General features: G+C 56.6%; 2 protein-coding genes across 3 annotated transcripts in view; one reads left to right on the top strand and one right to left on the bottom strand.

The window, feature by feature from the left end:
• Nucleotides 1–966, bottom strand: part of BOP1 (BOP1 ribosomal biogenesis factor) — a 29,057-nt gene extending 28,091 nt beyond the window's left edge. Inside the window, exon 1 of one of the 2 annotated variants that reach the window (XM_066208625.1) lies at nucleotides 628–966. In XM_066208625.1, coding sequence (XP_066064722.1) covers nucleotides 628–963 — 336 coding nt within the window. In that variant the 5' untranslated portion in view covers nucleotides 964–966. The remainder of the gene's footprint in view (nucleotides 1–627) is intronic. The other variant, XM_066208626.1, reaches the window with a different exon arrangement.
• Nucleotides 967–7,291: 6,325 nt separating this feature from the next.
• Nucleotides 7,292–14,313, top strand: SCX (scleraxis bHLH transcription factor). The gene is made up of 2 exons (XM_066208627.1): nucleotides 7,292–7,897; nucleotides 14,272–14,313. Exons 1-2 carry the CDS (start codon nucleotides 7,292–7,294, stop codon nucleotides 14,311–14,313), a joined length of 648 nt encoding a protein of 215 aa, XP_066064724.1.
• The last annotated feature ends 2,091 nt before the right edge of the window (nucleotides 14,314–16,404 follow it).

The following is a 16,404-nucleotide window of genomic DNA, read 5'->3' as shown; positions in this document are numbered from 1 at the left end:
GATGGACACTGGGATGGACAGTGGGATGGACAGTGGGATGGACAGTGGGATGGACACTGGGATGGACAGTGGGATGGACAGTGGGATGGACACCGGGATGGACAGTGGGATGGACAGTGGGATGGACACTGGGATGGACAGTGGGATGGACAGTGGGATGGACACTGGGATGGACACTGGGATGGACAGTGGGATGGACAGTGGGATGGACACCGGGATGGACAGTGGGATGGACAGTGGGATGGACACCGGGATGGACAGTGGGATGGACAGTGGGATGGACAGTGGGATGGACAGTGGGATGGACAGTGGGATGGACACTGGGATGGACAGTGGGATGGACAGTGGAATTCTGGGATATGGGCAAGGATTCCCGGGACAGACACAGGTATTCCCAGGGTGGGGACAGCGACTCCTGGGATCAGGACATGGGATTGGGAAGCAGAGGGATTCCCGGGAAGCAGTGGGATTTTTGGGAAGCAGAAGGATTTTTGGGAAGCAGAGGGATTTTTCGGATGCAGAGGGATTTTTGGGATGCAGAGGGATTCCCGGGGTGCAGAGGGATTCCCGGGATGCAGCTGAGGACGGGCGGGACGCGCCGCGCGGGTTTTTCCCGGGATTCCTGACCAGTATTCCGGGTTTTCCATCTTCTCCAGGAAGAGATCCAGCTCGTCCTTGGTGCGCAGCGGTTTGAAGATCCTGCGGCCGTCCAGGTCGTAGCCCACGTGCGGGAAATCCCGGTACCACTCCATGGGGATGTTCCCCACCGTGTTCCGGATGTCCTGGGAACGGGAAAAAACACCGGGAAAAGGGGTGAGGGGGAGAGCCGGGAATCCCAGGGAATTCCAGGGAAATCTTGGAGCCATTTCCTGGGGAAAACACCGGGAAAAGGGTGAGGGGATGCCAGGGAATCTTTGGAGAAAAATGCGAGGGGGTTCCAGGGAAATCTGGGAGAAATTCCATGGATTTCACCCGCAATTCCATGGATTTTGGGACTCCCCGTGGCCCTGATCGCCTCCTTGTCCCGGGCTGCAATTCCATGGATTTCACCCGCAATTCCATGGATTTCACCTGCGATTCCATGGATTTCACCCGCAATTCCATGGATTTCACCTGCGATTCCATGGATTTCACCCACAATTCCGTGGATTTCACCCGCAATTCCATGGATTTCACCTGCAATCCCATGGATTTCACCCGCGATTCCATGGATTTCACCTGCAATCCCATGGATTTCACCTGCGATTCCATGGATTTCACCCGCAATCCCATGGATTTCACCCGCGATTCCATGGATTTCACCTGCAATTCCATGGATTTCACCTGCGATTCCATGGATTTCACCTGCAATCCCATGGATTTCACCCGCGATTCCACGGATTTCACCCGCAATTCCATGGATTTCACCCGCAATCCCACGGATTTCACCTGCGATTCCATGGATTTCACCCGCGATTCCATGGATTTCACCTGCAATTCCATGGATTTCACCCGCCATTCCATGGATTTCACCTGCGATTCCATGAATTTCACCTGCGATTCCATGAATTTCACCTGCGATTCCATGGATTTCACCTGCGATTCCATGGATTTCACCTGCGATTCCATGGATTCTGGCTGCAATTCCACGGATTTCACCTGCCATCCCGCGGGTTTCGTGACTCCCCGCGCCCCCAGCCTTCGACCCTGCTCATCTCCATGTCCCTGCCTGGAATTCCATGGATTTCACCTGCAATTCCATGGATTTCAGTTGCAATTCCATGGATTCTGGCTGCGATTCCACGGATTTCACCTGCAATCCCATGGATTTTGTGACTCCCCGCGCCCCCAGCCTTCGACCCTGCTCATCTCCGTGTCCCTGCCTGGAATTCCATGGATTTCACCTGCGATTCCATGGATTTCACCTGCGATTCCATGGATTTCACCTGCGATTCCATGGATTTCACCCGCAATCCCATGGATTTCACCCGCAATTCCATGGATTTCACCCGCAATTCCATGGATTTCACCTGCGATTCCATGGATTTCACCCGCGATTCCATGGATTTCACCCGCGATTCCACGGATTTCACCTGCCATCCCGCAGGTTTCGTGACTCCCCGCGCCCCCCGGCCTCCCGCCCTTCCCATCCCCGCGTCCCTGCCCGCGACTCCGCGGACGCTGGCGTCGATCCCGCCGGCTCTGGCGGCCATCCCGCCGTTCCTGGCGCCCGTCCCGCCCATCCTGGCGGCCGTCCCGCACAATCCCGGCGGCGATCCCGCGGATTTCGGGAGTCCCGGCCCCCCCCGTTCCCTCCCCCGGCCGTCGGCGTCCCCCGATTCCCGATCCCGCGGCTGCGGCGTGTCGGGGTTTTTTTTTTTGGGGTTTTTTCCGGGTTTTTTGGGTGGTTTTTTTTTTTGGGATGTTTTTTTTTTTTTTTTTTTTTTTCCCGGGAATTGCGGCGGCTGGAAGGAAGGCGGCCGGGAGCAGGGGGAGGCTAAACGAAAGCAGATGTTTTCCCCGGGAGGGGAGGACAGAGGTTGGGTTTCGGAAGCTGCCGAGACAGGGATTAAGTGCGGGAGCTCACGGAAGGTGCCGGCATCGGGGGGAAACCGGGGAGCGGGAGGGAGAAAACCTCCCGCGAGGAGCTCCCGGGACGGAGGCGCCGAGAGGGGGGACAGGGAAAACCGGGCGGAAAAACGGGGGGAAAGGGGGGGAAAATGGGGGGAGAAAAGGGGGGGGGAATATGGGGGGGAAATAGGGGGGAAATGGGGGGGAGAAAAGGGGGGAATATGGGGGGAAATAGGGGGGGAAATGGGGGGGGAATGGGGGGGAAAGTGGGGAAAAATGGGGAAAAATTGGGGGGGAAAGAGGGAGGGAAATGGGGGGGGAAATGGGGGGGAAATGGGGGGGAAAATGGGAAAAATGGGGGGAAATATGGGGGGAAATGGGGAAAAAATGGGGAAAAAAATGGGGGGGAAATGGGGGAAAAATAGGGGAAAAAGGGGGGAAAATGGGGGGAAATATGGGGGGGAATATGGGGGGAAATGGGGAAAAATGGGGGGAAATGTGGGGGGGAAATGGGGGGAAAATGGGGGGAAAAATAGGGGAAAATGGGGGGGAATATGGGGGGAAATGGGGGGAAAAATATGGAAAAAATGGGGAAAAAAATGGGGGGGAAATGGGGGAAAAATAGGGGAAAATGGGGGGGAATATGGGGGGAAATGGGGGGGAAAATATGGAAAAAATGGGGGAAAAAAATGGGGGGGAAATGGGGGAAAAATAGGGGAAAATGGGGGGGGAAATATGGGGGGGAAATGGGGAAAAATGGGGAAAAAATGGGGAAAAAATGGGGGGGAAATGGGGGAAAATGGGGGGGGAAATATGGGGGGGAAATGGGGGGGAAAAGAGGGAGGGAAATGGGGGGAAAAATGGGGAAAAATGGGGAAAAATGGGGGGAACATTGGGGGGGGAATGGGGGAAAAAATAGGGGAAAATGGGGGGAAAATGGGGGGGAAATATGGGGGGAAATGCGGGAAAAAAATGGGGGAAAAAATGGGGGGGAAATGGGGGGAAAGTGGGAAAAATGGGGGGAAAAGGGGCGAGAAAATGGGGGGGAATATGGGGGGAAATGGGGAAAAATGGGGAAAAATTGGGGGGGAAAAGAGGGAGGGAAATGGGGGGGGGAAATGGGGGAGAAAATGGGGAGGAAAATGGGGGGAAATATGGGGGAAAATAGGGGGGGAAATGGGGGGAAAGTGGGAAAAATGGGGGGAAAATGGGGGGAAATGGGGGAGGAAATGGGGGGGAATATGGGGGGAAATGGGGAAAAAATGGGGGAAAAAATTGGGGGGGAATTGGGGGAAAAATAGGGGAAAATGGGGGGAAAAATGGGGGAGAAATGGGGGGAAATATGGGGAAATGGGGAGGGAAATATGGGGGGGAAAAGGGGAAAAATGGTGGAAAAAATGGGGGGGAAATGGGGAAAAATGGGGGGAAAAATGGGGGGAAAATGGGAAAAATGGGGGGAAAATGGGGAAAAAAAGAGGAGAAAAAAGAGGGGAAAAGGGGGGAAAAAGGGAAAAAAAAGGGGAATAAAAGGGGAAAAAGGGGGAAAATGGGGGGGGGGGAAGGGAAATAAAAGGGGGAAAACCTCAGGGAAAAACCTGTGAAAAACTCAAGAAAAATCCCGGAAAAAAACCCGGGAGAAACCTGTGAAAAATCTGGAAAAAATCCAGGACAAACCCAGGGAAAAATCCAAGAAAAACCTGGAATAAAAACCCCAGGAAAAACTCTGGGGGGACAAAAAAAGAAAAAAAAAAAGAGGAAAAACCTCGGGAAAAACCAGGAAAACGGTGATTCCAGATTTGTTTTTTTTTCCCAGGGAGCTGAGGGAATTCCTGGATCTCTAAAATTTAGGGATATTCTGGGATGGATCCTGGGAATCCTGGCTGGGAATGAGTGGGGAAATCCCGGGAGATCCCAAAGCCTTTTCCAGGTTTTTCTTTTTTTTCCCCCGGGGAGAGCTGGGGAGGGATTTGGGATGCAGGGGAACGGGGAAGGGCTTCCCAATGGAAAACGGGGAATTTTGGGATGGAATTCCCGGAGAATCCGGCGCTGCTCCATCCCTTGGGAATTGGGACACCTGACGCCTCCGGAATTCCCGATCCCAGCAAATCCCAGCGGCGGCTCCTCAAGGGTTAATTCCCCAACTGCCTCCCGCCCTCCGGGAGAGAATTCCAGGAGCTCCGGGAGGGGGGGGGGGGGAAAATTCCAGAGGGATCCCCCGAGCTGAGCCTTGGGATGGGGAGGAGGGAATTGATGGGGAAAAGCGGGAAAGGAGCGGAGAATTCCCGCGGGAAAACAATTCCAGAGGGATCCCGGAGCTACCCCAGAATGGGGAGAAGGGAATTTATGGGGAAAAGCGGGAAAGGAGTGGAGAATTCCCGCGGGGAAACAATTCCAGAGGGATCCCGGAGTTTCCCCAGGATGGGGAGAAGGGAATTTATGGGGAAAAGCGGGAAAGGAGTGGAGAATTCCCGCGGGAAAACAATTCCAGAGGGATCCCGGAGTTTCCCCAGGATGGGGAGAAGGGAATTTATGGGGAAAAGCGGGAAAGGAGCGGAGAATTCCCGCGGGAAAACAATTCCATAGGGATCCCGGAGCTTCCCCAGGATGGGGAGAAGGGAATTTATGGGGAAAAGCGGGAAAGGAGCGGAGAATTCCCGCGGGAAAACAATTCCATAGGGATCCCGGAGCTTCCCCAGGATGGGGAGAAGGGAATTTTTTGGGGGGAAACCGGGAGATTCCCCGGGATGGGGAGAAGGGAATTTTTTGGGGGGAAAACCGGGAGATTCCCCGGGATGGGGAGAAGGGAATTTTTTGGGGGGAAACCGGGAGATTCCCCGGGATGGGGAGAAGGGAATTTTTTGGGGGAAAAACCGGGAGATTCCCCGGGATGGGGAGAAGGGAATTTTTTTGGGGAAAAGCGGGAGATTCCCCGGGATGGGGAGAAGGGAATTTTTTTGGGAAAACCGGGAGATTCCCCGGGATGGGGAGAAGGGAATTTATCGGGAAAAGCGGGAGATTCCCCGGGATGGGGAGAAGGGAATTTTTTTTTTTTTGGGGAAGAACAATTCGGGAGGCGCAGGAAAAGCGGGAAAGGCGCGGCGAAGAAGGGGTTAAGGCCGAGCGCAGGTAGGCCGGGCCTGGGGCTCCCCTTTCCAAAGGCTCCTTTTCCATGGAAAGCCGGGCCCCGCCCCCGTGCCCGTCCCTATAAAAATTCCCGCAGTTCCAGCCCGCGGCTCCCGGAGGACGCGCACGTGCGCCGGGAGCGGCGGCGGCGGCGGCGGGACTCCCCCCCCCCCCCGCCCCCCTTTTCCCAAAAAAAAAAAAAACCGGGATAAAAAACTCTCCTTCCCGAAAAAAAAAAAAAACGGGATAAAGTCCCTCTTCTCCTCTTCCCAAAAAAAAAAAAATCGGGATAAAAGGGGGTTGAAAGGCGGACTAGACTGGAGGCGGTTGGAAAGGAAAGCGGGGCAGAGAAGAGCCGGGAAGAGGGACAGGAGCGGGATAAAAGCGCCGAAAACCGGGATAGAGGTCCCGAAAAGAGGGATAAAAGTCCTGAAAAGTGGGACAGAAGCTCCGAAAGCCGGGATAAAAGCCCCGAAAACCGGGATAAAAGCCCCGAAAACCGGGATAAAAGCGCTGAAAACCGGGATAAAAGCCCCGAAAACCGCGATAGAAGCTCCGAAAACCGGGATAAAAGCGCTGAAAACTGGGATAAAAGCGCTGAAAACCGGGATAGAAGCTCCGAAAACCGGGATAAAAGCGCTGAAAACCGGGATAAAAGCCCCGAAAACCGGGATAGAAGCTCCGAAAACCGGGATAAAAGCGCCGAAAACCGGGATAGAAGTCCTGAAAAGCGGGACAGGAGCCCCAAAACTCGGGATAAAAGCCTCGAAAATCGGGCTAAGAGCGGGACAGAAGCCCCGAAGATCGGGATAAAAACGGGACAGAAGCCCCGAAAACCGGGATAAAACCGGGCTGAAATCCCCGAGAAGCGGGACAAAATCGGGATAAAAGCCCCGAGAAGCGGGATAAACCCCCCGAGAAGCGGGATAAACTCCCCGAAACCCGGGCTAAATCCCCGAAACCCGGGCTAAACCCCCCGAGAAGCGGGCTAAAACCCCCAAAAACCGGGATAAAATCCCCGAGAAGCGGGATAAACTCCCCGAGAAGCGGGCTAAAACCCCCAAAAACCGGGCTAAACCCCCCGAGAAGCGGGCTGAACCCCCGAGAAGCGGGATAAAATCCCCGAGAAGTGGGATAAACCCCCGAGAAGCGGGCTGAACCCCCGAGAAGCGGGCTGAACCCCCCGAGAAGCGGGCTAAAACTCCCAAAAATCGGGATAAAATCCCCGAGAAGCGGGCTGAACCCCCGAGAAGCGGGATAAAACCCCCAAAAATCGGGATAAAATCCCCGAGAAGCGGGCTGAACCCCCGAGAAGCGGGATAAAACCCCCAAAAATCGGGATAAAATCCCCGAGAAGCGGGATAAACCCCCCGAGAAGCGGGCTGAACCCCCCGAAAACCGGGATAAACCCCCCGAGAAGCGGGCTAAACCCCCGAAACCCGGGCTAACCGCCCCGGAACCCGGGCTAACCGCCCCGAAACCCGGGCTAACCGCCCCGAAACCCGGGCCAACCCCCCCGAGAAGCGGTCCGAAAGCGGCGCCAGGAGCCCCCGGCGAGCGCGGCGGTGCCATGAGCGGCCGGAGCTGAGCGAGGAGCTCCTGCCCGTCGCCGGCTGCCATGTCCTTCGCCATGCTGCGCTCGGCGCCGGGGCGATTCCTGTACCCCGACATCAGCGCGCTCTCCGAGGACGAGGAGAACAGCGGCAGCTCGGGCTCGGAGGAGAAACCTTTCCGCCGGGAGAAGGAGGGATCGGGGCTGGAAAGCGGCAAGAGGCGCAGCGGGAAAAGCCGCAGCGGAGGCAGGATGTCCCGGGAGCCCCGGCAGAGGCACACGGCCAACGCTCGGGAGCGGGACCGCACCAATTCGGTGAACACGGCGTTCACGGCGCTGCGGACGCTGATCCCCACCGAGCCGGCCGACAGGAAACTCTCCAAGATCGAGACGCTGCGCCTGGCCTCCAGCTACATCTCGCACCTGGGCAACGTGCTGCTGCTGGGCGAGGCGGCGGGCAACGCGCAGCCGTGCCACGGAGCGCCGGGAATAGCGGCGGGGCTAGCGGCGGGAAGCGCGGCGGGAATAGCGGCGGGAATAGCGGCGGGAAGCGCGGCGTTCTACCCGGCCCGGAGCGATTCGCCCGCAGGGAGAGAGGCGGCGGCGGCGGGCGGCGAGAGGGAGCAGCCGCGGCAGATCTGCACCTTCTGCCTCAGCAACCAGCGCAGAATGGTCAGTGAGGGAGGCTGGGAATGGGATTCGGGGTGATGGGATGGTGGGAATGGGATTTGGGATACAGGGAATGGGATTCGGGATGCTGGGAATGGGATACGGGATGCTGGGATACAGGGAATGCGGCTCTGAGAATGCGCAGCCGCGGCAGATCTGCACCTTCTGCCCCAGCAACCAGCGCAGAATGGTCAGTGAGGGAGGCTGGGAATGGGATTCGGGGTGGTGGGATGGTGGGAATGGGATTTGGGATACAGGGAATGGGATTCGGGATGCTGGGATGCTGGGAATGGGGCTCCCGGGGTGCGCAGCCGCGGCAGATCTGCACCTTCTGCCTCAGCAACCAGCGCAGAATGGTCAGTGAGGGAGGCTGGGAATGGGATACGGGGTGGTGGGAGGCTGGGAATGGGATTTGGGATACAGGGAATGGGATTCGGGATGCTGGGATACAGGGAATGGGGCTCTGAGAATATCCAGCCGCGGCAGATCTGCACCTTCTGCCTCAGCAACCAGCGCAGAATGGTCAGTGAGGGAGGCTGGGAATGGGATACGGGGTGGTGGGATGGTGGGAATGGGATTTGGGATACAGGGAATGGGATTTGGGATGCTGGGATGCTGGGAATGGGGCTCCCGGGGTGTCCAGGGGCGGCAGATCTGCACCTTCTGCCTCAGCAACCAGCGCAGAATGGTCAGTGAGGGAGGCTGGGAATGGGATTCGGGGTGATGGGATGGTGGGAATGGGATTTGGGATACAGGGAATGGGATTCGGGATGCTGGGAATGGGATACGGGATGCTGGGATACAGGGAATGCGGCTCTGAGAATGCGCAGCCGCGGCAGATCTGCACCTTCTGCCCCAGCAACCAGCGCAGAATGGTCAGTGAGGGAGGCTGGGAATGGGATTCGGGATGGTGGGATGGTGGGAATGGGATTTGGGATACAGGGAATGGGATTTGGGATGCTGGGATGCTGGGAATGGGGCTCCCGGGGTGTCCAGGGGCGGCAGATCTGCACCTTCTGCCTCAGCAACCAGCGCAGAATGGTCAGTGAGGGAGGCTGGGAATGGGATACGGGGTGGTGGGAGGCTGGGAATGGGATTTGGGATGGTGGGATGGTGGGAATGGGATTTGGGATACAGGGAATGGGATTCGGGATGCTGGGATGCTGGGAATGGGGCTCTGAGAATACCCAGCGGTGGCAGATCTGCACCTTCTGCCTCAGCAACCAGCGCAGAATGGTCAGTGAGGGAGGCTGGGAATGGGATACGGGGTGGTGGGAGGCTGGGAATGGGATTTGGGATACAGGGAATGGGATTCGGGATGCTGGGATGCAGGGAATGGGGCTCTGAGAATATCCAGCTGCGGCAGATCTGCACCTTCTGCCTCAGCAACCAGCGCAGAATGGTCAGTGAGGGAGGCTGGGAATGGGATACGGGGTGGTGGGATGGTGGGAATGGGATTTGGGATACAGGGAATGGGATTTGGGATACAGGGATACAGGGAATGAGTACTGGGATACAGGGAATGCGGCTCTGAGAATATCCAGCCGCGGCAGATCTGCACCTTCTGCCTCAGCAACCAGCGCAGAATGGTCAGTGAGGGAGGCTGGGAATGGGATACGGGATGGTGGGAGGCTGGGAATGGGATTTGGGATACAGGGAATGGGATTCGGGATGTTGGGAATGGGATTCGGGATGCTGGGATTTGGGAATGGGGCTCCCGGGGTGCGCAGCGGCGGCAGATCTGCACCTGCCTCAGCCAATGGGGATCGGAACACTGGGATACAGGGAATGGAGACTGCCGGGATCCTGGGAATGCTGCAGGGAATGGGGAGCGGGATTCTGGGAATGGGGACCGGGATCCTGGGAATGGGGACCGGGATCCTGGGAATGTCGTGGGGATGAAGGGAATGATGGCCTGGGAATTCAGGACTGGATCCCGCGGGGAATCGGGGAATTGTGTCCCGGGAATTCAGGATTTGGGCTGGGAATGACGAGCTCGCGGAGACTTCCCAAAAAACCCGGCGATTCCTGGCCACGGGGGATCCCAGATTCCCCCCAAAAAATTGGAGATTCCCGGATTTATCCCAGCGGTTCCCAGTTTATCCGAATGATTCCCAGTTTATCCCAGTGCTTGGGGGTTACGGGGAGGACTGGGATGAGCGGGAATTCCAAGGAGCTCCCGCTTGGAGCAGGGACAGCAGAGCCCGCCCAAGTCGGCTCCAAAATCCATGGAAAACCTGTGGAAAATCCACGGAAAATCCAGGGAAAACCCACAGGAAATCCTCAGGGAAAACCTGTGGAAAATCCAGGGAAAAATCTGTGGAAAATCCACGGAAAATCCAGGGAAAACCCTCAGGGAAAATCCGTGGGAAATAGATGGAAAATCCGTGGATAATCCAGGGAAAATCAGTGGAAAATCCAAATGGAAAATCCACAGAAAATCCGTGGGAAATCCTGGGAAAATCTGTGGAAAATCCGAATGGAAAATCCACAGAAAATCCGTGGGAAATCTTGGGAAAATTCCTGGATAATCCAGGGAAAAACCACTGGAAATCCGCTGGGCAAAATCCGTGGAAAATCCAGAGGGCAAGGGGCGGGAGAGGAGCCGGGAGCGGGCACCGGGCAAGGCTCGGGAAAAGCGGGAAGAGAACGGAGAGGGAACGGGATCGCCTCCGTCCCAGTGCTCCCAGTTCCAACTGGAATTCGGGGCTGGAACTGGGGCAATTCCCAGATTTTTCGGGATCTTCGGGATCCTGGCCTTTCCAAGGGGAAGGAGGGGATGGGAGAAGGGATCCAGAGGGGATTTGGGATCCGGGGGGGAAATGGGGATCCAGAGAGGATTTGGGAAAAGGGATCCGGAGGGGAACGGGGATCAGAGCAAGGATTTGGGATGGAAGCCGGGAATTAGGAGGGAGCTGGGATTTGGGATGAGAGCTGGGATTTGGGATGAGAGCTGGGATTTGGGATGAGAGCTGGGATTTGGGCTCCTCTGGAAGCCCAGATTTAGGCACAGGGAGCGGGAATTCCATGAGATCCCAGCGAGTTTCCCTGAGCCATTCCCGGTTTTCCCCAGGGCGGGATCACCCCCAATCCAGGTTTTCCATGGAAAAAAATCCCGGATTTAGGCACAGGGAGCAGGAATTCCATGAGATTCCCAAATGATTCCAGGGAGTTTCCCCTGAGCCATTCCCGGTTTTCCCCCCTTCAGAGCTGCTCCCACATCCAGGTTTTCCATGGAAAAATCCCGGATTTAGGCACAGGGAGCAGGAATTCCATGAGATTCCAGGGAGCTTTCCCTGAGCCATTCCCGGTTTTCCCCAGGGCGGGATCACCCCCAATCCAGGTTTTCCATGGAAAAATCCCGGATTTAGGCACAGGGAGCAGGAATTCCATGAAATTCCCAAACGATCCCAGGGAGTTTCCCCTGAGCCATTCCCAGATTTTCCCCCCTTCAGAGCTGCTCCCACATCCAGGTTTTCCATGGAAAAATCCCGGATTTAGGCACAGGGAGCGGGAATTCCATGAGATCCCAGGGAGCTTTCCCTGAGCCATTCCCGGTTTTCCCCCCCTGCCCGAGCGCCGGGATCCCGAATTCCCGCTGGAATTCCGGCGCAGGTGAGCCGAGGGAGGGGAGGAGGGATTTTCCCAATCCCCGTTTCCGCCCCAGACTGCCCCGGAACATCTGGGAAAGCGGGAGCAGAATTCCACCTTTTCCAGCCCCTTCGCCCTTCCCCCCCCTCCCCCTCCCCCGGGAACAAAGGAGGGAGAGGAGGGGAAATAAAGGGATTTGGGAATTGCATCCCGAAAAACGGGGAGGGGGGAAGGGAATGGGATGCCAAGGAAAGGGGGAGGGGAAAGGGATTTGGATTCTGGAAAATGGGGATGGGAAAGGGATTCGGATACCGGAAAAATGGGGAGGGGATTGGGAATTGCATCCCGAAAAATGGGGATGGGAAAGGGATTGGGATACCGGAAAAATGGGGAGGGGAAAGGGATTGGGATCCTGAAAAAATGGGGATGGGAAAAGGGATTTGGATCCCGGAAAATAGGGATGGGAAACAGGGATTGGGATCCCGAAAAATGGGGATGGGAAAGGGATTGGGATACCGGAAAAATGGGGAGGGGAAAGGGATTGGGATCCTGAAAAAATGGGGATGGGAAAAGGGATTTGGATCCCGGAAAATAGGGATGGGAAACAGGGATTGGGATCCCGAAAAATGGGGATGGGAAAGGGATTGGGATCCCGAAAAATAGGGATGGGAAAGGGATTGGGATCCCGGAAAATGGGGATGGGAAAGGGATTGGGATCCCGGAAAATGGGGATGGGAAAGGGATTCGGATCCCGAAAAATAGGGATGGGAAAAGGGATTTGGATTCTGGAAAATGGGGATGGGAAAGGGATTCGGATCCCGGAAAAATGGGGATGGGAAAGGGATTGGGATCCCGGAAAATGGGGATGGGATTGGGAATTGCATCCGGAAAAATGGGGATGGGAAAGGGATTGGGATCCCGAAAAATAGGGATGGGAAAAGGGATTTGGATTCTGGAAAATGGGGATGGGAAAGGGATTCGGATCCCGGAAAAATGGGGAGGGGAAAGGGATTCGGATCCTGGAAAAATGGGGATGGGAAAGGGATTGGGATCCCGGAAAATGGGGATGGGAAAGGGATTGGGATCCCGGAAAATGGGGATGGGATTGGAAATTGCATCCGGAAAAATGGGGATGGGAAACAGGGATGGGAAACGGGGATGGAACTGGGAACTGGATCCCCAAAAATGGGGATGGGATTGGGGACTGGATCCCAAAAAATGGGGATGGGAAAGGGAACTGGATCCCAAAAATCAGAGATGGAAAAGGGGGAAGGGCTGGGATGGAGCAGAGAGTGGGAATTGGGTGACCCTGGAAAACAGGGACAGAAAAAGGGGGATGGGATGGGGAATTGGATCCCAAAAAACGGGGATGGGAAAGGGATTTGGATCCCAAAAAATGGGGAGGGAAAAGGGATTTGGATCCCGGAAAAATGGGGATGGGAAAGGGATTTGGATCCCGAAAAATGGGGATGGGAAAGGGATTCGGATCCTGAAAATGGGGATGGGATTGGGAATTGGATCCCAAAAAACGGGGATGGAAAAGGGATTCGGATCCCGGAAAATGGGGATGGAAAAGGGATTTGGATCCCGAGAAATGGGGAGGGGATGGGGAATTGGATCCTGAAAATGGGGATGGGAAAGGAAGAGGGCTGGGCTGGGGCAGGAGCGGGAATGGGGAGAATCCCGGGAAGCGGGGACGGGGAGGAGCGGCTGGCTGGGCCGGGGGACCCTGCGGATACCGGGAATGGCGACACCGGGGACACCGGGGACACTGGGAGGGACACTGGGGATACTGGGGATACTGGGGACACTGGGGACACTGGGGACACCGGGGACACTGGGGACACTGGGGACACTGGGGACACCGGGGACACTGGGGACAATGGGGACACTGGGGACACTGGGGACACTGGGGACACTGGGGACAATGGGGACAGTGGGGACACTGGGGACACTGGGGACACTGGGGGGACACCGGGGACACTGGGGACACTGGGGACACTGGGGACAATGGGGACACTGGGGACACTGGGGACACTGGGGACACTGGGGACAATGGGGACAGTGGGGACACTGGGGACACTGGGGACACTGGGGGGACACCGGGGACACTGGGGACACTGGGGACACTGGGGACACTGGGGACACTGGGGACACTGGGGGGACACCGGGGACACTGGGGACACTGGGGACACTGGGGACACTGGGGGGACACCGGGGACACTGGGGACACTGGGGACACTGGGGACACTGGGGACACTGGGGACACTGGGGGGACACCGGGGACACCGGGGACACTGGGAGCTGTACTGGTGGCACTGGTGACACTGGTGGCACTGGGAGTTGTACTGGTTATACTGGGAGCTGTACTGGTGGCACCGAGGGTGACACTGGGACTTATACTGGTTATACTGGGGGTGACACTGGTGACACTGGGAATTGTACTGGTGGCACTGGTGACACTGGTGACACTGGGAGTTGTACTGGTGACACTGGGGGTGACACTGGTTATATTGGGAGCTGTACTGGTGGCACTGGTGACACTGGTGGCACTGGGGGTGCCAGGGGAATCCCGGGATCGGGAACAGCTCCAGGGAACCCCAGGAGAATTCCCTGGAAAAGGGGATCCTGGGAGAATTCCCTGGGAATGGGATCCTGGGAGAATTCCCTGGGAATGGGATCCTGGGAGAATTCCCTGGGAAGGGGATCCCGGGAGAATTCCCCGGAAAAGGGATCCCAGAATTCCCGATCCCAGCTCCAACCCGCCCTCCTTTCCCCTCCCGCAGAGCAAAGACCGCGACAGGAAGACGGGACAGCTCCGGAGCTAGGCCGGGAATTCCGGCCGGGAATTCCAGCCGGGAATCCGGGAATTCCGGGAATTCCAGCCGGGAGCAGCGGGCAAGGGCAAGCCCCACTGGAAGCCAACCCCCGGATCCACCCAGGGACCTTCTCCTGCCCCATCCCGCCGGGAAGAGCGGCACCAACATTCCAGAGGGGCCGGAATTCCGGGAATTCCTGGGAATGCAACCCCCAGCCACGGCGCAGCTGCTCCGGGAATTCCCGGGAATTCCTGGGTCACGGAACACTCGGATCTCCTCTGGAATTCCCGGGAATTCCTGGGTCACGGAACACTCGGATCTCCTGGATCCCCTCAGGATTCCTGGGAATTCCTGCCTGTGGAACACTTGGATCTCCTGGATCCCCTCTGAGAATTCCTGGGAATTCCTGCCTGTGGAACATTTGGATCTCCTGGATCTCCTCTGGAATTCCTGGGAATTCCAGATCACCGAACACTTGGATCTCCTGGATCCCCTCTGAGGATCCCTGGGAATTCCTGCCTGTGGAACATTTGGATCTCCTGGATCTCCTCTGGAATTCCTGGGAATTCCGGATCACGGAACACTTGGATCTCCTGGATCCCCTCTGGGAATTCCGGATCACGGAACACTTGGATCTCCTGGATCCCCTTGGGAATCCCTGGGAATTCCTGCCTGTGGAACATTTGGATCTCCTGGATCCCCTCTGGGAATTCCTGGGAATTCCTGCCTGTGGAACATTTGGATCTCCTGGATCCCCTCTGGGAATTCCGGATCACCGAACACTCGGATCTCCTGGATCCGCTCCAGGAATCCCTGTCCCAGGATTTCTGCTCATGGAACCTTTGGATCTCCCGGATCCACTCTGGGAATTCCTGCCTGTGGAACACTCGGATCTCCCGGATCCGTCTGGGAATTCCCGGGAATCCCTGTCCCGGGATTCCTGCCTGCGGAACACTGGGATCTCCCGGATCCGCTCCGGGAATCCCTGGGAATCCCTGCCCCTGGGATCTGTGGCTGCTCGCGGGACTTTTGGCTCTCCCCGAGATCCACTTCCCGGATTCCGCTTCCTGCTCGGAGCTGCTCGATCCCGGAGCCGGATCCCAGAACGGACCCCTGAACTGATGGCGGAACTGGATCCCGGAACTTCTCGCAAAGCCGATCCCGGAACCGATCCCTGGATGGATCCTGGGACTGGATCCCAGGACTGATCCCAAAACTGAGCCCGGAGCGGATCCCGGGAAAGATCCCGGGGCGGATCCCGGGGCGGGGGGAGGGGGCGTGGCCGCGCGTTTTTCGGGAAGGATCAATCACGTGCCGGAGTCTGGGGCTGTTGATGCGGGAAGGAATTAAATCCGGAAGCGGTGTCGTTGACCGGGAATCCTTCCTCGTCCCTTTTCCCTTTTCCCCTTTTCCCCTTTTCCCATTTTCCCTTCTCCATTTCCCAATCTCCCTTTCCCCATTTTCCCCATTTTCCCTTCTCCCTTTCCCAATCTCCCTTTTCCCATTTCCCCATTTTCCCTTCTCCGTTTCCCAATCTCCCTTTTCCCCATTTTCCCTTCTCCCTTTCCCAATCTCCCTTTTCCCCATTTTCCCTTTTCCCTTCTCCGTTTCCCAATCTCCCTTTTCCCCATTTTCCCTTTTCCCTTCTCCGTTTCCCAATCTCCCTTTTCCCATTTCCCCATTTTCCCTTCTCCGTTTCCCAATCTCCCTTTTCCCATTTCCCCATTTTCCCTTCTCCCTTTCCCAATCTCCCTTTTCCCATTTTCCCCATTTTCCCTTCTCCCTTTCCCAATCTCCCTTTTCCCCATTTTCCCTTCTCCGTTTCCCCATTTCCCCATTTTCCCTTCTCCCTTTCCCAATCTCCCTTTTCCCATTTTTCCTTTTCCCCTTTTCCTTCTCCCTCGCCCATTTTTTCCCCTTCTCCTTCTCCCTTTTCCCATTTCCCCTTTTCCCTTCTCACCATTTCTTTTCCCTTTTCCCATTTCCATTTTCCCGTTCTCCTTTTCTTTTCCCTTCTCCCTTTCCCCATTTTTCCCTTTCTCTCCCTTTCCTCTTTTTCCCTTCCCCTTTTCTTCCTTTTCCCTTTCCCATTTTCCTGTT

Source organism: Chamaea fasciata, unplaced genomic scaffold, assembly GCF_029207755.1.
Source record: "Chamaea fasciata isolate MVZ Bird 193981 ecotype frontalis unplaced genomic scaffold, bChaFas1.0.hap1 SCAF_383, whole genome shotgun sequence".
NCBI classification, from domain to species: Eukaryota; Metazoa; Chordata; class Aves; order Passeriformes; family Sylviidae; genus Chamaea; species Chamaea fasciata.
This window is presented reverse-complemented; position numbering and strand designations above follow the sequence as displayed.

Excerpts from the sequence above, each read along its gene's own strand:
- SCX (XM_066208627.1), top strand. The coding sequence starts at position 7,292 with ATGTCCTTCGCCATGCTGCGCTCGGCGCCGGGGCGATTCCTGTACCCC. Across the intron at positions 7,898-14,271 it reads TCAGCAACCAGCGCAGAATG|AGCAAAGACCGCGACAGGAA; the intron begins GTCAGTGAGGGA and ends CCCCTCCCGCAG.